The sequence below is a fragment of the Bos mutus genome, chromosome 4, assembly GCF_027580195.1.
Source record: "Bos mutus isolate GX-2022 chromosome 4, NWIPB_WYAK_1.1, whole genome shotgun sequence".
Classification (NCBI taxonomy): domain Eukaryota; kingdom Metazoa; phylum Chordata; class Mammalia; order Artiodactyla; family Bovidae; genus Bos; species Bos mutus.
In genome coordinates, this window is record NC_091620.1 from 41,501,216 (window position 1) to 41,524,921 (window position 23,706).

General features: G+C 41.9%; 2 protein-coding genes and 1 non-coding gene across 5 annotated transcripts in view; 2 read left to right on the plus strand and 1 right to left on the minus strand.

Annotated features, from left to right (window-relative positions):
• The window catches only part of HECW1 (HECT, C2 and WW domain containing E3 ubiquitin protein ligase 1), a 270,983-nt gene that overhangs the window by 151,600 nt on the left and 95,677 nt on the right, over positions 1–23,706 (plus strand). The window contains exons 10-13 of the mRNA XM_070369359.1: positions 440–590; positions 11,130–11,263; positions 13,470–13,591; positions 16,121–16,306. Of these exons, the coding sequence (XP_070225460.1) occupies positions 440–590; positions 11,130–11,263; positions 13,470–13,591; positions 16,121–16,306 (593 nt within the window). The remainder of the gene's footprint in view (positions 1–439; positions 591–11,129; positions 11,264–13,469; positions 13,592–16,120; positions 16,307–23,706) is intronic.
• TRNAC-ACA (transfer RNA cysteine (anticodon ACA)) lies at positions 14,267–14,339 on the minus strand. The gene has a single exon. It is a non-coding gene; the product is annotated as a tRNA-Cys (tRNA).
• LOC106701002 (mitochondrial import inner membrane translocase subunit Tim9-like) lies at positions 20,384–20,651 on the plus strand. 3 transcript variants are annotated; one of them, XM_014479320.2, is made up of 2 exons: positions 20,384–20,516; positions 20,587–20,651. In XM_014479320.2, the coding sequence occupies exons 1-2, from the start codon at positions 20,384–20,386 to the stop codon at positions 20,649–20,651; spliced, it is 198 nt and encodes a 65-aa protein (XP_014334806.1). The 3 variants fall into 3 exon arrangements, with proteins under 3 accessions (XP_014334806.1, XP_014334807.1, XP_070224884.1); XM_014479321.2 differs by having other exon boundaries at positions 20,602–20,651; XM_070368783.1 differs by having other exon boundaries at positions 20,605–20,651.

Here is a 23,706-nt window from a genome sequence, read left to right on the forward strand (position 1 = left end):
CCAGCCATCTTCCATCAGATTTAACAAAGAAAGGACTTTTTTCAGCATCACTGTCAGCTCTCGCTGGAGGACATTCCTATCTTCCAGCTGTCACTTGGTAGCCAAGAAAATTGGCAAGATGGAATTTTTTAAAGAAGGAAATAAGTATTTGACTTTGTCTTTAGAAATTGTTAGAATTTTATCATAGGTCCTATTCGAGGAACCCCAGTTACTGTCTCAAATGGTCCGGGAGAGAATCAGAGTCCTGTAGGCTCTTTCCTGGCACACCAACTCCATGCCAGTGCCTCAGAGGTCACGCAGGTGCTCTGGGCAGTTCTTGGTCTTCAGCAAGTCACCAGCAGTGAGTTCTACCTGCAGAAGACCTGGAAGTGCTTATCTGTTTCACATGGATCCGTAGTTTGTCCTTGATTTTTCTTTTTGCCTTTTTATCACGCGCTAGACTGGGAAGCTCGCATTGACAGCCACGGGCGGGTCTTTTATGTGGACCACGTGAACCGCACAACCACCTGGCAGCGTCCCACAGCAGCAGCCACCCCCGACGGGATGCGGAGATCTGGATCCATCCAGCAGATGGAGCAGCTCAACAGGCGGTGGGTGACCAGCATGCAGCGAGCCCCTAGAAACCGTGAAAGGGGAAGGGCGATTCATGAAATTCCCTCTTAGACTTTTCTTCTCAGATTGTATGAGGAAACTGCAAAGTAGTTAACCAACTCATAGTTAGTACTTGGAAAGCTAAATTTATAATTCAGCAGCAGGACATCAGCTAAGCCTGAGTGTCATTTAAAGATGGGGAGTCCTCTGTATACCTTGATGACCCAGGCTCAAACCCAGGTGTTCTTACCCAGGGGCTCATGGACCACCCCCCACCCAGGTATTCACTGAGGGTGTCAGTGTTCCAGGAACCGTTCAGAAACTGTAAGCAAATTATACATGGATGCACATTTTTCTGCCAGACATTCATATCTGTCATAAGAATCTCAAACAGGTCTGGAACACAAACAGTTTGGAAACAGTTTGAAAACATTCCAAGGATAGGTTTAACAGAATACTAAAAGCTGCCTGGAAAAAAAGCTGTCTCATAAATTGCTATATTCATGCCTACTCCAGTCCCATAATTGCTACATACTCAGAAATATACATTCTTAAACAGCTTTCATCATAGAAAATGAAATATTTAAAAATACTTTTTGAGAATTGTTTTGTCTAAAACATAGGCCCTTTACTAGTTTTTAGTATGTAAAGATGTCATTTTGTTTTCAACATGCAAACAAAACCCTCAATAGCGTCTGTCCCATGTTGTAAGCTAGTACGAGCATCATACTCAACATCTTGCTCCTATAAGATCAGGGCAGTGGCTCTTGGATATTTTTAGTAGCCAGGAGTGCAAACTGCAGGCTCAACTTTGTTTATAACCACCTGATGTCTTGCTAGTGTGAAGTAAAGGAGAAAGGTGGAGAAGGACGAGAAAGAATAAATAATTGGACTTGGGGGACACAGGTCTGGATAACAAACATTCCTTGAAAGTTAACTCTATACTACAGAAAAAAATGGACAATTTAATACTATTAAAAATAAACAGAAAAAAAAAGTTGAACTTCTAGTTACTGCTGTTGTAGACAGCATGCGTTAGTCGCTCAGTCATGTCCGACTCTTTGTGACCCCATGGACTGCTCTGTCCATAGGATTCTCAAAGCAAGAATATTGGAGTGGGTTGCCATTTCCTTCTCCATGATGTAGGCAGAGGAGGATGCTTTAGGTGAAAATCACGAGGATTCTTTTATCACATGAGCATTTGGAAGACACTTGCTTTCCATTTTTCCCCATCAATATCTGAGTGTCATTAATAAGAACCATAAAGCATTTTCATTGGCAGCATATTTCTCTAGTTATTCCCACAGAAAGAAATCATATTACAAGGAAGAACATATTGTATATAAATGTACCAAAAGCCATGGGAGTGTCCTTTCATGGTGTTTGCAACTAAAAATGCAGGGAACACAACAAGCTCATTTTACATATAGATCATGTTCAGATGCCACAGGCAGAAATGGCCTCAAGATCTGTCTTGCCAGACAGATAAGTTGAACATATTTATCAGACTAAGAAACAGGGAGAGTACCATCAGGTTGTATCTATGAGAGGTCCAGTTGAAACACTAAAACAAAACATAAGCAGAGGTAAACACCTTGACTCATGACATAAAAATACTTGGAAGTTTGTTCACGATGTTCAGATTGTATAATATAAAAATGAAGCCAAATCCATCCTTAACCAGGCCTCTAGAGAAGTGTACAGGCTTTGGTGGATAAAGCCCTGTGCCCTCCAGTGGAGCTGAACATGCTGAAAAAGGCCAGACTTTGATGAACATGAAGCTATATTTGCTGCATCCATTTGGACAGATAAAGAAATCGAGCAATTTGAGAAGGTGCTTATTTCTTGTGAAAAATCCTACCTAGGGAAACTTAGATAACCTTGAGATAAGTATCCAGGCTCTTCAATGCTTATTTTAGCCTATTGCCCTCCAGCACTTACAGTTTTTCAGTGATTTGGCCTGATAACAGCAGCCACACGAAGTATACTGTCAGTCTCGTATCCGTTGCGGATGTGACCACACATAGTGGGCATTTGTTTGATGACCTACAGTTATAAGGAAATTGATACCCGTCACTGTCTCATAGCAAAATGGAAATACTTCTCAGTGTTGCAAGGAGTTTCTTTTGACTTCTGGCAGGGTGATTGTGAAAGGCAAATGTTTTGTGCAAAGAGATGTGTACTGCAAAATAAGGAGTTGATGAAGTAGCACGCGGTGACCACGTGCCCTCGGCCACTCCCTAAGTGGCCTTGGTGGCTTTGCCCCATGCTCCTACTGCAAGGGAGTCCCTCGTTACCTGCCTTCCACCTGGCACCTGTCTCCATCCTACAAAGATCCAAACCTAATGTTGTTTGGTCCCTGAAACCTCCCCAGAGCCCTCCGCACAGAGCCAGTGGCTGCCTCCTCTGCAGCCCTGTTACTGATGGGGCACCGTGCCCGCCACTGGTACTGTCCTTACCTTCTCTCTCATTCTTCTGTGACCCTCCTCCCAGTGGCTGGGTGGGGCCAGAGTTTACCAGGACTCAGTACAAGACAATTTCCCAAGTTAATTCCTGCACTTTCAGAATATCCCAAATGAACTAACTCTACCTTCTTCACAAATACTTCTCAAACAAACCAAAAATATAAATACATAGTCTGATTTTAAATAGTCAACTCAAGTTTGATGTTTTAATTATCTGGATAAAATTATACTATGGAGAAATGGAAGTCTTAAATATGAAAAAAAAGATCTTATAATCTTATACTCCAAGGATTAGCTTTTTTAAAAGATTAAACTGTCTTCAAGTTTTCAAGTTCCATATGCACAGTCTTGTATATTTAAAATGGTGATATAGTTTTATATTCATTTTTCACTTACTACATTATTAGCATTTTCAAATTGCTACATAGTCTTAAAGTTATCACTTAAGTGATAGTGTTCCAACGAATGAATGTAATTTAGTTAATTTGTCATATTGTTGGATATTTATTTTTATCACTATTTTGGGCAAGACCCAAGGGCATGTAAAATGTTAGGATTGTCTTAGCATGTTTCCTTTGGGTTATATTCCCAAAACAGCAGGCCAAGGGAGATCTATGTGGTTTCAGTATTTGATATCAGTGTTTGAGTATTTTTTAAAGTGATTCTGCAGATTCACTCTGCCAGCAATGGTACCCTCCCTTCCTTATCATCCTTTGGTGGGTTTTTACTGACTTAAGCAATTCTCCTGGTGTTTTGGTGCATCTTACATTTCACTTCTTGGAGGGAGGGTCTACTTCTGCTTCCATGAGCTCTTCTTTTACCAATTTTAGCTCCTCCTGTGAGAATTGTCTATTCCTATAAGCTTAGTTTGTTTGGTTTTTGTTTAGTTTGTTTTGGCTTGGCTCCTGAAGGGTTTTGTTTTGTTTTTTTTTTCTTCTGGTTTGGTTTTGTGTGTGTTCCTCTGTGTGTCCATTTACAAATTAGACATTCCAGCTGACTTTCTTATCAGTTTCCATAAACTCTATGCAATATAAATATTTAACCTTTTACTGAAAAAAATAAAATGTGAGGGGGTTATTGAAGGACTCTTCTTGATGAAACAGAAGAGAACAGGCTCTCTGACACTCTCTTTCATCTTCAGATCAAAGAGGGCCTCTGAGGCTACAGCCCTGCCCTCGCTGGGTGATCCTCCATGAGTTGCTCTGTGGCCTGCTTCTCCAGGACTGTCCCTTCTCCAGCAAAGGCCAGGGGTGGTGTCTGGCACTTGGGTTTTGAGGCTGCTGACCTAGTAAGGTATGGGATACCACAGGTCCAACCAAAGACATATGGAGCAGGTTGTGAAATTTCAGACATTTTAATCATATAAGGTTATATTGATTCATTAGAATTCTCTTCTGTGGTCACTGCACTTTGGGAAGGAAAAGAGAGGGCACAGCATGAGGTTTGTCTAAGCCCTGTTCCAGATGTCTGTTGCTGAGGAACAAACCACCCCAGACTTAGTGGTATAAACACCAATAATTGATTATTAGCACCATTGTCGTCATCATCATCATCCTCTCTCATGCTTATCATGGTGGACTGAGTTCAGTGAGGCCCTTCTCAGGGTATCTCATGGCTGCAGTCTGAGGGTGGCTGGGCTGGAGAGGCACATATCTGGAGATGGACACGGGCTATTGGCTGGGACCCCAGCTGTGACTGTTACTCCGAGCACCTGCATGTGGACTTTCCATGTTGCCTGGGCTTCCTGACAGCATGGCTCCTGTATTCCATCACAAGTTGTCACTTTCATTATTGTCTATTCATCCAGGAAGCCACAAGACCTTCCCAGCTTGGAGGGGAGAGGACATTGATCAACCTCTTAATATTAACAGTAGAATGATAAGATTCTGGAAGAGCCTGTGGACTAAAAACTATAGTTGAGTCACTTTTGAACAGAATGTGGTCCACTGGAGAAGGGAATAGCAAACCACTTCAGTATTCTTGCCTTGAGAACCCCATGAACAGTATGAAAAGGCAAAATGATAAGATACTGAAAGAGGAACTCCCCGGGTCAGTAGGTGCCCAATATGCTACTGGAGATTAGTGGAGAAATAACTCCAGAAAGAATGAAGGGATGGAGCCAAAGCAAAAACAATACCCAGTTGTGGATGTGACTGGTGATAGAAGCAAGACCTGATACTGTAAAGAGCAATGTTGCATAGGAACCTGGAATGTCAGGTCCATGAATCAAGGAAATTGGAAGTGGTCAAACAGGAGATGGCAAAAGTGAATGTTTACATTCTAGGAATCAGTGAACTAAAATGGACTGGAATGGGTAAATTTAACTCAGATGACCATTATATCTACTACTGCGGGCAGGAATCCCTTAGAAGAAATGGAGTAGCCATCATGGTCAACAAAAGAGTCCGAAATGCAGTACTTGGATGCAGTCTCAAAAATGACAGAATGATCTCTGTTTGTTTCCAAGGCAAACCATTCAATATCACAGTAATCCAAGTCTATGCCCCAAACAGTAACGCTGAAGAAGCTGAAGTTGAACAGTTTTATGAAGACCTACAAGACCTTTTAGAACTAACACCCAAAAAAGATGTCCTTTTCATTATCGGGGACTGGAATGCAAAAGTTGGAAGTCAAGAAACACCTGGAGTAACAGGCAAATGTGGCCTTGGAGTACAGAATGAAGCAGGGCAAAGGCTAATAGAGTTTTGCCAAGAGAACACACTGGTCATAGCCAACACCCTCTTCCAACAACACAAGAGAAGACTCTACACATGGACATCACCAGATGGTCAACATCAAAATCAGATTGATTATACTCTTTGCAACCAAAGATGGAGAAGCTCTATACAGTCAGCAAAAACAAGACCTGGAGCTGACTGTGGCTCAGATCATGAACTCCTTATTGCCAAATTCAGACTTAAATTGAAGAAAGTGGGGAAAACCACTAGACCATTCAGGTATGACCTAAATCAAATCCCTTATGATTATACAGTGGAAGTGAGAAATAGATTTAAGGGACTAGATCTGATAGACAGAGTGCCTGATGAACTATGGACTTAGGTTCGTAACATTGTATAGGAGACAGGGATCAAGACCATCCCCATGGAAAAGAAATGCAAAAAAGCAAAATGGCTGTCTGAGGAGGCCTTAGAAATAGCTGTGAAAAGAAGAGAAGCGAAAAGCAAATGAGAAAAGGAAAGATATAAGCATCTGAATGCAGAGTTCCAAAGAATAGCAAGAAGAGATAAGAAAGCCTTCCTCAGCAATCAATGCAAAGAAATAGAGGAAGACAACAGAATGGGAAAGACTAGAGATCTCTTCAAGAAAATTAGAGATACCAAGGGAACATTTCATGCAAAGATGGGCTCAATAAAGGACAGAAATGGTATGGACCTAACAGAAGCAGACGATATTAAGAAGAGGTGGCAAGAATACACAGAAGAACTGTACAAAAAAGATCTTCACAACCAAGATAATCACGATGGTGTGATCACTCACCTAGAGCCGACATCCTGGAATGTGAAATTAAGTGGGCCTTAGAAAGCATCACTGTGAACAAAGCTAGTGGAGGTGATGTAATTCCAGTTGAACTATTTCAAATCCTGAAAGATGATGCTGTGAAAGTGCTGCACTCAATATGTCAGCAAATTCGGAAAACTCAGCAGTGACCACAGGACTGGAAAAGGTCAGTTTTCCTTCCAATCCCAAAGAAAGGCAATGCCAAAGAACGTTCCAACTACCACACAATTGCACTCATCTCACATGCTAGTAAAGTAATGCTCCAAATTCTCCAAGCCAGGCTTCAGCAATATGTGAACCATGAACTTCCAGATGTTCAAGCTGGTTTTAGAAAAGGTAGAGGAACCAGAGATCAAATTGCCAACATCCGTGGATCATCAGAAAAGCAAGAGTTCCAGAAAAACATCTATTTCTGCTTTATTGACTATGCCAAAGCCTTTGACAGTGTGGATTACAATAAACTGTGGAAAATTCTGAAAGAGATGGGAATACCAGACCACCTGACTGGCCTATATGAGAAACCTGTATGCAGGTCAGGAAGCAACAGTTAGAACTGGACATGGAACAACAGACTGGTTCCAAATAGGAAAAGGAGTACATCAAGGCTGTATATTGTCACTCTGCTTATTTAACTTATATGCCAAGTACATAATGAGAAATGCTGGGCTGCAAGAAGCACAAGCTGGAATCAAGATTGCCGGGAGAAATATCAATAACCTCAGATATGCAGATGACACCACCCTTATGGCAGAAAGTGAAGAGAAACTAAAAAGCCTCTTGATGAAAGTGAAAGAGGAGAGTGAAAAAGTTGGCTTAAAGCTCAACATTCAGAAAACGAAGATCACGGCATCTGGTCCCATCACTTCATGGCAAATAGATGGGGAAACAGTGGAAACAGTGTCAGACTTTATTTTGCGGGGCCTCAAAATCCCTGCAGATGGTGATTGTAGCCATCAAATTAAAAGACGCATACTCCTTGGAAGGAAAGTTATGACCAATCTAGATAGCATATTCAAAAGCAGAGACATTACTTTGCCAACAAAGGTCTGTCTAGTCAAGGTTATGGTTTTTCCTGTGGTCATGTATGGATGTGAGAGTTGGACTCTGAAGAAAGCTGAGTGGCAAAAAATTGATGCTTTTGAACTGTGGTGTTGGAGAAGACTCTTGAGAGTCCCTTGGACTGCAAGGAGATCCAACCAGTCCATTCTAAAGGAGACCAGTCCTGGGTGTTCTTTGGAAGGAATGGTGCTAAAGCTGAAACTCCAGTACTTTGGCCACCTCATGCAAAGAGTTGACTCATTGGAAAAGACTCTGATGCTGTGAGGGATTGGGGGCATGAGGAGAAGGGGACAACAGAGGATGAGATGGCCAGATGGCATCACTGACTCGATGGATGTGAGTTTGAGTGAACTCTGGGAGTTGGTGATGGACAGGGAGGCCTGGCGTGCTGCAATTCTTGGGGTCACAAAGAGTCGGACACGACTGAGTGACTGAACTGAACTGACTGGAAAATGCAGCCTGCCTTGAGCCACTTAGGGGATCCTCTGACAGCAGGTCCTTTGGTCTTTGGCAGGCCTCACTCCTCCCCCCGGTCAAGGTTACACCCTTGGGCAGCTTCTCACTGGCTCATTGAGTAACCCCCCACCCCTGCCCAAGGCTGCATTACTTGAGTCTCAGCAAGAACTCAGGAACATCACAGACAAACAGCGTGCACCTTCCCTGCATCCTCCCTGCCACAGACATGTGGGGGCTAAACACACTAAGCCTTTCTCTGTCTCTACTTTTTGCTCATTCCTGTCCTTCCACATTTTCTCATAAGAGGCCCTTTCAGGAATGCCTCCCAGTAACTGCTGCAGGCAAAACCATCATTCTGCCGGGTATCAGGAAGGAGTGGCTGAGTCTCCTTAGCTAATAAAACCTCAGACCAGTGAATATGTAGATAATACCATCTGAATGTAGATAATACCATCTGAAGATTTGTTACAAGTGCAGATTTCAATTTTGCTCCAGTTTCTGTAATTAAAATAATCACCCAGATTATCACTCTGGCAGGTAGTCTGGAAACCACACTAGAAAACAAAACTCCTTTTTATTTTATTTATGTATTATTTTTGGCCAAGCAGCATGAAGGATCTTCATTCCCTGAACAGGGATTAAACCCCTGTCCCCAGCAGTGGAAACGTAGAGTCTTAAGACCACTGGATCACCAGGCAAGTCCCCAGAACTCCTCTTTAAAGGTCAAATAAAGGTCACTGGTCTTCAGAATGCCACGACAGAAGACCCTGTCTGTGTGACAGTGTCTCCCATGCCCCTACCTTGGATTGCACTGACTACTCGCAGCTCTCCAGATGCTGGTCCCTCTTCTCTTGACGCTTCTTCCTACACTGCCACATCTCTTCTCTGAGCACATGACCCACATAGCAATGCTCCCCTGACTATGGTCATTGGTGTGACCTCTGGAACCTCCAGGTCAACCTGTCCAAATCCACACTAAAATCTTCCTGCCAACCCGCCCATCCCACCTGGTCTTCCTCATGGCTGGTGCCTCCACCCACCTGCTCTAAGCAGAAGCCCTCCTTCCCTCTTCTCCAGCTTCCATATCCAGGCCTCAAATCCTGTTAACTCTACATGTAAAGTTATTACAGTTTGGCTGCTAAAGATCTCTTAAGTTCTGTCCCTTCTCTCGTTCCTACTGTGCCAGGAAGAAAAGGGAGGCAGAATTCCTGTCCTGTGCACCAGTGGGCTGAGAGACATCAGGCAAAGTCAAGGTCACACAGGATGGAGGAAGGAAGCAAAGCAAAGAACAAGACAGCTGGACACCTGCATACAAAACACAGTGAGGCTTAGGCAGGCAGGTATACTTTAGGTATGGTTCAGTTTAGGCAGGTGTAGTTCAGGCAGGCAGGGAGGTTTAGGTAGGCAGGCGTAGGTGATCTTAGTATCCCTACAATATGTGGGTGATCCCCTTGCCCAGCAGCATCCTAAGAGACCAGCATGATACACCACGCCTGCCTGGGTCCAGGCTTCAGCATCTCCAGCCTGGACCGATGCGGTAGTTCTCAGCCGCTCTCGCCGACTCCAGGCTTTTCTCCTCCCATGCACTCCACATAGGTGGGGGTCAGTGTAGAGCTGAATCTGCCTCTTTCTCAGCAGCTGTCCAGTCCCTACAGCAGCAGTTCTCAAAGTCAATCCCTGGACCAGCAGCAGCGGCTCGTCCACCTAGGAACTAGTTAGAAATGCACGTTCTTGCCTCCTATCACTCCATCCCCAGACCTACTGAGTCAGAGAGACTCTGGGGGTGGAGCCTGGCAGCCTGTTTTCACCAGCCCTGTAAGTGATTCTGATGTAGCTCTGGGCCTAGAGAACAATGTTCCAACCAGTGCTGGCACCTCCTAGGTGCTTTCTGCCACTGTGCTGGTTCCCTGGCCCTGCCCAATGCCTACACATCCTGGTGCCACCACCAAGCTTCTCAGAGTTCTCTCAGGTGAAGTCTTTGGCATGTTTTATTTCCTCTGTGTACCTTCCCTCCAAGCTCCCTGATAAGTCCATACGCTGGCTTGGGTGTTTCCTTGTCTCTGTTCATAACTCTAATACATGTAGGGCATCATGTTCACATCACCAGAGTCATGGTCTACATGCCTTTCCCTTTTTTGCTGTGTCCTTACTGTGAGTGTTCAGAGTGAGATCATATTCCAGTCTTTTCTTTGGTCTGAAAGTCCAGCACAGAGCAGGCCCCATTGGAAGAGTCAGTGAATATTTAGTAAGTACCCAGTTAGGTGACTGATTGGCCTACTGACTCATTCTCCAACTTGGAAGAAAACTCAAAGGAACCTTCATATAAGCTGAAAGCATTTATTTGTCTGCCAGTGTTTTTTTTTTTTTAATGTTTAAAAATGTTATTTATTGAAGTATGGTTGATTTATGATATTGAGTTAATTTCTGCTGTACAGCAAAGTGATTCAGCTATATATATATATATATTCTTTTTCATTATGGCTTATCACAGGATATTGAATATAGTTCCCCTGCTATACAGTAGGCCCTTGTTGTTCATCAATTCTATATATATTAGTTTGCATCTTTTAGTGTATAATCTTTGCACACTCCTTCCTAGTCATACCAGTTAACTGTCAAATAAAAACGAGTAGAACTTTTAGTTTGTAGACTTATCACAATCAAAGAGAGGTGATTTGATATCTTAGCTGTAACATTTTTAAGTTCCTTCCCACACCATTATTTTAGACTCAGTCCAATTTCATTTAATGCAGGGCAGAGGCTGTTTTTTATAACGATTTTTTGTGTGTTGATTTTTTTTTTAAGTCACCATAATTAAAACTCATCATAGGTTACAAAACAAAACGAAGTCAAATCACCTAGAGATACTTGTCTTGCAAATGAGGTATCTTGGGAAAATTTTGAGCACTTCTCTCCTGACATTTCTTGACATCCAAGACAATTTTTTACAGATTTCCCCACTTACCTGACAGAGCGTCAGCCCCTCAACAAGCCAACAAACCAAAGTTAACTCCTGTCTTTTCACTTTCTGATGCAAAGGTACCAAAACATTCAGCGAACCATTGCTACAGAGAGGCCTGAAGAAGATTCTGGTAGCCAAATTTGTGATCCAGTTCCAGCAGGAGGCGGTGGAGGAGGTGGGAGTGACTCAGAGGCTGAATCTTCGAGCTTAGGTATGGCCAGTGGATACCCATGGGATGGAAGGTGGATAAGGGAGAGCAGGAAGGTGGGCAAAATCCAGGAGGAGAAAGATGCTTGGCGCCAGCAGGGTAAAAACAGACAGAAGTGTCTCACCAGGAATGTAAAGAAAAAGTGGATTCACAGTGAAGAGAACTTGTACTTGTGCATCAAGGTGATTTTTTTCAGTGTCTTAATCATTTCTTGTTGTGTAAATTTATTTATTGGTGTCCTAAGGATGTTTTCCACTTGTAAGTAAAAGATCCAATAAGAATTCAAGGTCTCCTTCCAAGAAGCCACATGACAACAATAGGAATAAGACTTGTTTGTATTTAAAATAAAATATCAATACAGTCCCCCCTGAGAGAGGAACCTGGCAGTAAAGAGGTTTTCCATTGGTCTTATGATTTTAAATACACCACCACCCAGGAAAATTTTTTACCAAATACCATCAGCATCCACTAGGGGTCTGGTGTTCATTTCTTTGAATCTGCCTGAATGGAACTCGGATGTAAATATTCGAAAAGCCTGAGATTGGCTTCTTTTTTGTTTGTTTTTAACTGAAGTATAGTGGACTCACAATGTTGTGTTAGTTTCAGGTGCACAGCAAAGTGATTCTGTTTCACACATATATATTCTTTTTCATATTCTTTTTCATATTGACTGTTGTAAGATATTGAATATAATTCCCTGTACTGTACAGTAGATCCCTGTTATATATTATGTTATATTTTATTATATTATATATGTGTTTAGTCGCTCAGCTGTGCCCAACTCTGACCCTATGGACTGTAGCTGGCCAGGCTCCTCTGTCCATGGAATTCTCCAGGCAAGAATATTGGAGTGGGTTGCCATGCCCATCTCCAGGAGATCTTCCCAACCCAGGGATCGAACCCAAGTCTCCCACATTGCAGGCGGATTCTTTACTGTCTGAGCCACCAGGGAAGCATCTATACAGTGATTAACCCAAAACTCCTAATTTAGCCCTCCCCTGCTTCTTGCCCCTATGATCACGATAAAGTTGTCTTTGATGAAAAGATTGGTTTCTATTTTTTATACCTGTAATAGCGTAAGATTATCACAGCGACATCCTGATAATCCAAATCTCTTAAATTGAGTAAATGATGGCAGATAACATGTACAGAGCAGTCTGAGCAAACAGCCACGTGTTTCGCATCCTGCAGGTCTCAGCTCTCTCTGAAAAGCAGAAGAGTGGATCCTTTCATGGCCTTTTTAAAATACACATATATAGTTCCATCAACAATTTTAAATGCCTCCATTCTAATCATTTTATCAGATATATTAACTAAACGGACTAGTTAAGGTTTTTCTATTATTAATTCCTTTGACTGCTGAGAGAGATTTGGTAAGGTGGTAGAATAATTGGAAATATGAGGGAAAAGGAAGAGAAAATTCCTTTTTGGGTTTGGTGTTGGATCTGTTGGCATTTGCTGTATAACAAATTATCCCAAAGCTTAGTATCTGAAGCTCACAGCCATGTATTAACCTCCCCCTGCCCCAATTCTGCAGGTGGGCAGTTTGAGCTGAGCTCTGCCAGGTAATTCCTCAGGGCATTGGGCTCACCCATGCCTCCTTGGTCAGCTGTGGAATAGGCCGCAGGCTGGCTGGCCTGAAGTGGCCTCAGCCAGGGTGGCTTGTCCCTGCTCCCCATGGCTTTTCATCTTGTACAGGCTGTTCTCATGATGAGGGAGAGAAAGTAAGTGGGGACCTACAGGCCTCTCAAAACCCTGGTTCAGAACCTCTGGCAAATTTTGTCGGTTAAAGCAAAACTCAAGGCCAGCTTGATTTAACATGGGGAGAGGCTGCAAAGTCTCAGAGTGATGGGGATGAAGGGAGAGGAAGGATTGTGATCCTTTCTGCAAACAAACTGACATAGCTATGGTGAGCAACTTGTAAAGAAAATAAGAAAAATTCATTGGGATAAAAGGGACAAGTTATTCAAGGACTTGATCCAACTGAAGTTACACTGGAGTACTCTGGGAAATAATGAGTCTCAACTGAGACACAGTGCTGGGACACCTGGCCATCACTGTGACACTGGTTGGATCACCATTCACAACAACAGTCCTCTCCAGCAACGCTGGTGAAGGCTTGTAGGCTGCTAGTGCCACAAAAGAGAAGTCCTCTAATTGAAGCGATCTTTTTCCAATGCATTCAGTTGCTTTGTTTCACTTCTTCCAGATCTGAGAAGAGATGGGTCACTTTCTCCAGTGAACTCACAAAAAATCACCTTGCTGCTGCAGTCTCCAGCGGTCAAATTCATCACCAACCCTGAGTTCTTCACTGTACTGCATGCCAACTATGTGAGTGTTCCCACACACAGAGGGGGCCTGGCCTGGCTTCTGGCAAGACCCGAAACACAACTTTGCAAAGTATTGGACAGATTAAAGAGGATAGCATTCTAACTCAGGCAAGGGGGTGGGGTGGCGTGGCGTGAGGAGTGGGGACAGGGAAGAGGAACAGAAAAAAGATGGTTCCTTTCTATTCTCTGTGAGTTTCCCCAAAAGGAGAAAAGCTAGATTTAAGAATGCTGTATCTTCTTTGGGTTTTTGTTAGATTCAAATGGGTTAATGTCAGTGAAAGTATTTGGAAACAAAGGTGTATTTTTATTAGAGTTAAATTTTTAAGAGACAAAATTAGGAAATTGACAGGTTCCCTTCAACCTGAATCATTTTATAAAATCACTTTCATTAAAGAAAGTTTAAAATAGATAATAGGTTTCCTTTTCATATGATTAGTTTATCAAATAATCTGCTTATGGTTAATTTAATGTGATTTTTACATATTTAGCTTTCTCTCTCTCTGTTTTTTTTTTTTTTTTTTTGGTATCATCAAGAAAGCAATGACATGATATTGGCATGCATGCTTGGTCTGACTCTTTGCGACCCCATGGACTGTAGCCTACCGGGCTCCTCTGTCCATGGGATTTTCCAGGCAAGAGTACTGGAGTAGGTTGCCATTTCCTTCTCCAGGGTATCTTCCCGACCCAGGGATCGAACCTGGGTCTCCTGCATTGTAGGCAGATGCTTTTACCATCTGAGCCACCAGGGAAGTCCACCTGGGAAGCCCCCCTGATATCCTGATATTACTATAGTCACTGCTTTTTTCATTTGACATGTGTTTTCTGTGATTCAGGCACAGATCTAGGTGCTAGATGTAAAGACAGATTAGGGTGATACCTGATCAGCAGAAGCTCCCCGTTTTGTTGGGCAGCAGACATGCAAAAATGAGTCTAATGTGATAGGACAAAGCTGTCCTCTGGGAGGAACAAAGTGCACTGGAAACACACGTGATGCTCTGGACACTCAGGGAGCAGTCCTGAGGAGACTGAGTCCTGAAAGTTGAAAGTTGACAGGGCAGGGGTTCTAGGCAGTGGGAGAAAGGACTCAGCCTGGGACTGGGTCTAGTGGGGCTGGAGTGTGGTGACAGGTAGAGGTGGGAACAGAGGGTGGAGAATAGCAGCAAATTACCTGGTACATCATGGAAAGGAACCTGGATCTACCTCAGTAGGCAACCAGAACCAGCTGCAGTCTCAGACATTATCATCAGTTACACAATCCAGCTGTTTGAAAGGTTATTTTCTCAGGTAGAATTGTGGGAGAGGGACTGAGGGGTTAAGACAGAGCCTGGTTCAAATGCTTAAGTGAGCAATAATCAAGTGCTTCCCTAAGAAAGGGTCTGGGAGCAGGGAAAAACAACTCAGCCTAAGAGATATTTCTGCAGGGAATCAATCATGCTTGGGACCACTATGATTGAGGGGGATGGTGGGTGAGGACCCAAGAAAGTCTGAGTCCTTTCTGCTTTGCCCCCCTGAGTTAGGTGTCCCCATTCAACAGTAGTTTGATTAGGTGATGGGAGCTGTGGCAGGGGAGGAGGGACTAGTTTTTGAGCAGGTTATATTTAGGAAACCTCTTGGGCATCTAGTGATTAGATCAAGAGCTGCTGCCCAGTGGTACAGGGGTGAGTCACGGAGGACAAGAAAGCTAGATAGTGGTGCTCTCTGAGCTGTTCCCCAGCCTGCTCTGGCTACTCACAGTCTTTCCCTGAACCACACACACCCACCAGCCCCAGGTAGCATAAAATGGTTATGTGGCACAACTAGAAACTCCTGAAGCTTTCTTCATTTCTTCTCATCTTCCAACCCCTACAAACAGTCACGTTTGTACATAGAAAGGAGTCGCAGACCTTTGAAGATCAGCCCTAAAATTCATACTGGAGTGGGTTGCCATTTCCTTTTCCACCTAAAATTCACAGGGAACTTTAACTAATACACCCTGTTATATAGATGGATAAGAGGAGCAATCCCCTGGAGAAGGGAAAGGCTACCCACTCCAGTATTCTGGCCTGGAGAATTCCATGGACTGTATAGTCCATGAGGTTGCGAAGAGTTGGATACAACTGAGCAACTTTCACTTTCAACACTTTGAAGAAGACCAAGGATGAATCTGTGCTGTCAGAGGAGGAACCAGGGAGGAGAGGGAGGAGATGCTCAGAGAGTCATAAGGAGATTCAGGGGAGCAGAACCAGGCTGGGGCAGAGTGGGTTGGGGAGGGAGGAGGGGAAGGGGAACTTGAGATGCAGGGGAGTTGGACAGTGTCCTAGGATGCTGGAGCAGTGGTAGAGCCAGATTGTGAGGAAGTCCATGTGTGTTCGCGGTGGGCAGGTATTTACTTCTGGAGCAAGATCTCTGCTTCCAAGGCCTCCTCCTCAATGCTCACAATAAATCCCTGTGTAGCAACCACATCGCATCCCATTAAGGTGCTCAAAGTATGCTTGGTCTGTGTTTTTCCTAATCCCCACACCCTTCCCCATCTGCCTGGACCCCATCTCAGAGTGCCTACCGAGTCTTCACCAGTAGCACCTGCTTGAAGCACATGATCCTCAAAGTCCGGCGGGATGCGCGCAACTTCGAACGCTACCAGCACAACCGAGACTTGGTGAATTTCATCAACATGTTCGCGGACACGCGGCTGGAATTGCCCCGGGGCTGGGAGATCAAAACGGACCAGCAGGGAAAGGTGAGCATGACTGCTACTGGGGCCCTACATCAGAAGGTGAAGACCCATGAGCAGGTGAGGAGGGAGGTTGATGAGATTCAGAGCCTGTACCTGAGACGTGCTATTGGCCACCAGCCAGAAGGGAGGGTAACTATCCGCATTGGGATTTCTGTCTCTTGATGTTTAGAATGTTTCCAAATGTCCCTGACTTCTGCCCACCGATGCTAGTAGCACCTCCAACAAGTTGTGACATTGCTGTGTCCCCTGGGTGGGGAGGAGGGTTGGGGGACAGTATCACACCCAGTTGAGAACTACAGGCTCCATATTTCTTAATTTAGATTTGGAACGTGAAACCAGATTCTATTCAATGACCTTTCTATTGTTTTGCCTCCTTAGTTCCCTCTCAGAGGGTTAAATTATTAATTAAATGGGAGTGACATTATTAAGTTATTCATTGTGATTTCCCTAATAAGCCTTCAGTTCTCATTAAAACAGGGTGAATTGGGCCAATGAAGTGTTACTGGCTTGCATTTTGCTTTTGTGTGGCATTAACCAAAACTAGTCTTTCCCAGGGATGCTGTAGAAGCCTAGCTGAGTCAGCTAAAGCAAGAATGCTCTTTCTTAATCACCATCAATCACTTTCATGTATTTATAGGACAGGTCAAACAGGCTACCGAGGAATTGTCCCTGTGTAATCTTTTATAAACTTTAGTAGAGAGACTCCTTCGGTCTTCTAGTGTCAAAAGAATCAGGAGTGTTGCCAGCAAATATGTGTCTCAACAGGAAACTGCATCATGCAGCTCTCTTCATCTGTGATTATAACCATGTAAAACCACAGTTCCCCGAAGTCGGCTGATGGGGCTTCACAGTGCCCTGGAAACCAGAAACCCCTCTCCCACACTTTGTCATGTCCCAGTACCTAAGCCCTCTGAAATATGGGAGGAAAGATTGTGTCCTCTAATTGATGCAAGTCCGCCAGTACAATGAATCTCTATGACCAGCTCTGCAGTCAAGGATGACCTTGGCAGGCGGTGCCTTGCATGGTGGAAAAACTACCATAGACAGAATCTACTCTTATTTACCAGATGTGGCCTCCACTGGGAGAATGACAGTGAAACGTGGTGTGGGAAACGTGCTTTCTATACAAAAGAAACTAGAGCAGGTTCCAGAACACTAGACCATCTTCTGGTTTCTCACCAGCCAACGTGCTTCTCACTTTGTCAACACGTTCAGAGTCAACAGCCTTCGCTTTTAGTGTGCACCATGTAGGAAGACTCTTGAGAGTCCCTTGGACTGCAAGGAGATCCAACCAGTCCATTCTGAAGGAGATCAGCCCTGGGATTTCTTTGGAGGTAATGATGCTGAAGCTGAAACTCCAGTACTTTGGCCACCTCATGTGAAGAGTTGACTCATTGGAAAAGACTCTGATGCTGGGAGGGATTGAGGGCAGTAGGAGAAGGGGACAACAGAGGATGAGATGGCTGGATGGCATCACTGACTCGATGGACGTGAGTCTGAGTGAACTTCGGAGTTGGTGATTGACAGGGAGGCCTGCCACGCTGCGATTCATGGGATGGCAAAGAGTCGGACACGACTGAGCGACTGATCTGATCTGATCTGATCTGATGTAGGAAGAGGAGGGCTGGTCCGAGCTGTTTGGTGCCTTTGAATGCACATCATCCCCACAAGGAAGACCAAATGGCATCTGACTCACCTGTCATCTTGAAAACCTGGAGAGGGTGGACACAGCCTCTGCCCAACATCAATAGGGGTTGCATGTGCACCTCAGGTTGGCTCCAGGGTTGAGCTGTGGAGGATGGTTGTCATCCAGGTGGTGGTGGGGCCCAGGCAGTAGGACAGGTGACAGCCTGTCGGGGACAGGTGTGAGATGGAGGTGGCCTCTACTAAGGAATATGCACATAACAACAAAGTAATACGAGGCTTCTGAAGACCTGCTTTGTGAAGGAAACAGAATCTTTGTCTTGAGAAAAAGCATATCTTTTAGTATAATTTTCTTCAGAAAATAGAAATAAACATCTTAAAGATATGTTTATCATCTACACAATGGCACAAGAACGCATGACTTATATTGAGCAAGAAGAACCCACACATAGAAAACAAGCCAGAGGAAAGCAGACAGAAGAAAACAGAACCGGCGTAGGATCTAGCAATCCTACTCTGGGTATTGATTCAAAAGAACTGAACTCAAAATCTCGGAGATATCTGTACTACTGTGGTTTAATCAAATAGCAAAGATATGGAAGCAACCTAAATGTCTCTTGATGGATGAGTGGATAAAGAAAAGGTGGTATATACATACAAGGGAGTATTATTTAGCCTTAAAAAAGAAGAAGATTCTGACATACTACAACATGGATGAACCTGGAAGACATTGTGTTAAATGAAATTAGCTAATCACAGGACAAAGACTGCATTATTCCATTTATATGAGAGATCTAAAACAGTCAAACTCATAGAAACGGTAAAATCATGGTTGCCCAGGGATGGGGGCAGGAGGAAGTAGGGAGTTTCTGTTCAACAGGAATAGAGTTTTAGTTATGCAAGATAAGTTCTAGAGATCAGCTATCCAATATTGTGCCTATAGTTAACAGTACTGTACTTTATGCACTTTAAATTTTTTCTTTTATTTTTTTACACTTTAACATTCGTTAGAAAGGAAAACTCATTAAGTGTTCTTACTACAGTTAAAAACTAGAAAAGGATGTGGGCTGGATAAATGGTTTAAGATTTCATGGAACAACGAAATGTAACAGCGTAGGGATAAATGGAGGAGAGAGGAGAAATGACACTATGTAAAATCGAATCTTGGTTATAGAGTATGAACGTGGAAGCAGCCCCCAAAGCACGGAGAAGGTACCATTTTGCAACCAGTGAAGGATACAGTGAAAAAAATATATGAAAACCAGAAAAAAATGTATCTCACTTTCTCAGCAAGAACCAATTTAATATCACAGACTCCCTTAAGACCCCTTGCCTGTGTGCTTCTTTGTAGAGTTTACATGTTTGTTCTATGTACTGTCTTGTCTGTTTCTCCTGGCAGAATTTTAAGCTCTTTGAGAGCAGGGGTCTTTGTGTTGCTCATTGATGAAACTTCTGAGGGCCTAGAATAGTGTCTGGCACATAGCTGGCCCTCACTAAGTCTCTGTTGGATGAAAGGCTTATAGATATTCTTGAAGAAGAAATTAAAATAATGATACAGTAGCAATAAGTAAATATGAACTATAAATATTAAATTATTAATTAAATATTTAAAATAAAGCTTTGATCTACAACAGATTGTTCAGATGGGCAGATTAATTGGACTTACTGAGTTACAGTAAAATTAATTAAAATAAATGCTACTCTGGAATGTCTTTACATCGAGACTTTAAAAATCTTATCAATATACAGCCATGATAATGTGAAAGTCATTTACAAAAGAATTAAAAATTAGACAAACCACAAACTTCCCATCCATAAAACCAAACTGTAGAAATCCACAGAACAATGACTACAGGTTATTGATGAGAAAGATTGAAGCTCAATAATCCCATTTCCAGAAAACATTGTTATTGAAGTGTGAAGACAGTAGGGAAAATCCTCATGTGCAAGACTTCAGGGCTCACCCTACTCTTTTGCCTGCCCTAAGAAAACACCAAAAGCCATTCTCAGATGGCTCACAAATGATACAGAAGAGAAAATCAATAATGGGAAAATCAAGCATTGAAAAACTTTGGTGATGGATATTTTAATCAATAAAATACACAAATATAAATGTAAATAATTGCTTTAAAATGATAATGCTTTGTATTGAAAAAGCTCAATAAAGTATGGAAAAATATGTATAATAAAAATGGAATACTCGTATAAGAACAATTTGGATCAGTATCCCTGGACCAGAATTAAAAAGATGAGGAAACAGAGTCGACTGGCAACACAGCCCCCCAGCCTTTTATGGGGTCAGATGCAAGAGCCTATCCTTAAGGAAGAAATCAGGCCTTACTGGAGACATTCAAGCAAAGACTGGACAACTACTTTTCCAGAACAGAAAGGAAACTCATGCATCAAAACAGGTGACTAATAATGTACCAAAAGAATATGGCTGCACAAATACTAGAATCTAATCAGATAAAACATTTTAAGGAATTTCTTGGAACCTACAGTAAATTTATAGAAACCTGCTTTTTAGACTGTGTTAAAGACTTTACAAGAAAAGAAATAAAACCTGAAGAGACCACCTGTTCAGAACATTGCTTACAGAAAGTATTTAAAAATGACTCAACAAATATCTATGAGATTTCAGGAATATCATATTCAGCAGAATGAGGCCCTGGCTGCCAAAACAGGACTCCTTGGCCAGCCATGATAGAGAAGTCCTAATGGATGGACTTTTGATGAAAGATTGCCAACAGCTATTGCACTGGAAATGAGGATTCACCTGATAGAATCCCCTGAAAGTAATGGCCACCATGTTAAATCTGGCAAATGGAAACCACTGGAGAAACAACATTGATGTATACAGGAGTGGTCAAAATAGAAGGTCTTATTGTTCAATGAAAATAAGATGCAACACTTGTTGAGGCCTTAAGATTCAGCAGCTTGGTCACTTGATTAAAAAAATAAACCATTGTTTCTTCAATAGTGACTGTTAATTTTAAAGCAAAATATGTGTTCAATCATGTATGAGATAGAAAAAATTTTATTACTAAAAATAAAATAAATGAAAATCACTGGAAAAAAAAAAAATGAGGAAACAAAAAGTGGGTGGGTGAGCAGGGCAAGGAAAGTGGTACTAAGTTCCTAGTTGGGTGTAAGGGGAGGTCAAGTGGATAATTTGAAAAACAAAGGCTAAATATAGTTGCTTGACAAACTTAAAAGGCAATCATTGTACCATTTAAAGCAAGATTTTTCCCTCTTGAATTCCTACAAAAGATAAAATCAAACAAAATACAGTGTTTGTATCAAAAACACACAAAAGAATCCACAAGGAAGCAAAGAAAATTAGAATTTAAAAATAAAATGACAACGGTAAAGCCAAGCATAACAATTGTGGCAGCAAGTGGAAATAGGATAAACTTGTTACTCCTTACACTTAGTAGTACTCCGCATAGGGAATGCTATCTCCTTACCGAAAGGAGCTACTATCAGATTTGATACCAAACAAATATATCTTTAAAAAAGACATACCTAAGAGATAATTTAGAATGTTTAATAGTAAAAGAATAAATATTAATATAGTATGAAAACAATAACAGAAAAATCAGTGTTGGTATATTAATATCATACAAAGGAGAGTTGAAATCTAAATCCTAAAAATGAGGTCAAAGAAAGATTTTATATTCATCAATGGCACAGTTTAAATTACAATAATCATATATACATTATGAGCCAAAAGAACAAGATACATATTATATAAAGAAAAATAAAAGAACTGCAAAGGAAATGAAGAAATGCAAAAGGTAGGCAAATGTGTTTTATATCCATCAGTTCAATAGATTAAATAGACAAAATAAGATTTGAATACTTTCCTGTTAATGGAACATATATTAATTCTTTCATTTAAAATAAAGCTTACATTAACCTTAATTGCATACAATTTTTATCTGAGATATCTAAAATAGTCGTATTAATAGAAACAGAAAGTAGAATAGAGGTTATCAGGAACTTGGGGGTGAGGCAGAGGAGAGAATGAGGACTTATTTCTTTTAATGGGACCATAGTTTCAGTTTTGGAAAGTGAAAAAGTTTAGGGAATGAATAGTGGTGATGACCACACAACAATGAGAATGCACTTAATGCCTCTAAATTGTGCATTTAAAAAATAACTAAGATGGCAGATTTTATATGATTTTTAATAAAAATATACTCTTATTTATTTTTAATTGAAGTATAATTCAAATATAATATTAGTTTCAGGTATACAGCATGCTGCTGCTGCTGCTGCTGCTGCTGCTGCTGCTGCTAAAAATCGCTTCAGTCGTGTCTGACTCTGTGCGACCCAATTGATGGCAGCCCACCAGGCTCCCCTGTCCCTGGGGTTCTCCAGGCAAGAACACTGGAGTGGGTTGCCATTTCCTTCTCCAATGCATGAAAGTGAAAAGTGAAAGTCAAGTCGCTCAGTCCTGTCCGACTCTTAGTGACCCCATGGACTGCAGCCCACCAGGCTCCTCCATGCATGGGATTTTCCAGGCAAAAGTACTGGAGTGGGGTGCCATTGCCTTCTCCGGTATACAGCATAGTGATGCAGTATTTTTATAGATTATACTCCATCTACCATTATCATAAAATAACAGATATTTCTCTGTGTCATACAATATATCCTTGTTGATTATTCATTTTATACATAGTAGATTATTTCTTTTAATCCCATTCCCCTATCTTGCCACTCCCCCCTTCCTTATCACCACTGGCAACCAAAACAAAAGCATATTTGTTTTCTGTGTCTGAGAGTCTATGTCTGCTTATATTCACTAATTAGTTTTATTTTTTAGATTCCACATATAAGTGATAACATACCTCACATATATAACAGTACTTTTTTCTTTCTCTGACTTACCTCACTAAGGATAATAACCTCTGTATCCATCCATGTTGTTGCAAATGTCAGAATTTCTTTCTTTTTATGGCTGAGTAGTATTCCAGTGTGTGTGTGTGTGCGCGTGCGCACGTGCACACGTGTATGTGTGATGTGTGTATACCACATCTCCTTTATCCATGCATCTATTGACAGACACTTAGGCTGTTTCCATATCTTACCTATTGTAAATAATGCTGCTGTGAACATTGGGGTGCATGTATCTTTTGAATTAATATTTTCAATTTGCTTTGGATATATGCCCAGGACTGGAATTTCTGGATCATATGATAGTTCTATTTTTAGTTTTTTGAGGAACCTCCATTCTGTTTTCACAGTAGCTGCACCAATTTATGTTCCTATCAACAATATACTAGGGTCCTCTTTTCTCCATGTCCTCACCATAATTTGTTGTTTGTAGACTTTTTGTGGAGAAGGAAATGGCAATCCACTCCAGTATTCTTGCCTGGGAAATCCCAAGGACAGAGAAGCCTGGTGGGCTACAATCCAGGGCACTGCAAAGAATCTGACGTGACTGAAGCAACTTAGCACAGCTCAGACCCTTTGACATTAGCCATTCTGACAAGAGTGAGGTGACATGTCTCATTATGGTTTTGACTTACACTTTTCTGGTGATTAACAGTGTTGAGCTTATTGGCCATCTGTACATCTTTTTTGGAAAAACATCTACTCAGATCTTATGCCCATTTTTTAATCAGATTCATTGAGCTGTATGAACTATTTGTATATTTTGGATATTAAGCTCTTATCAGTCATATCATTTGCAAATATTTTCTCCCATTCAGTAGGCTGTCTTTTTATTTTATCAATGGTTTCCTTTGCTGTGC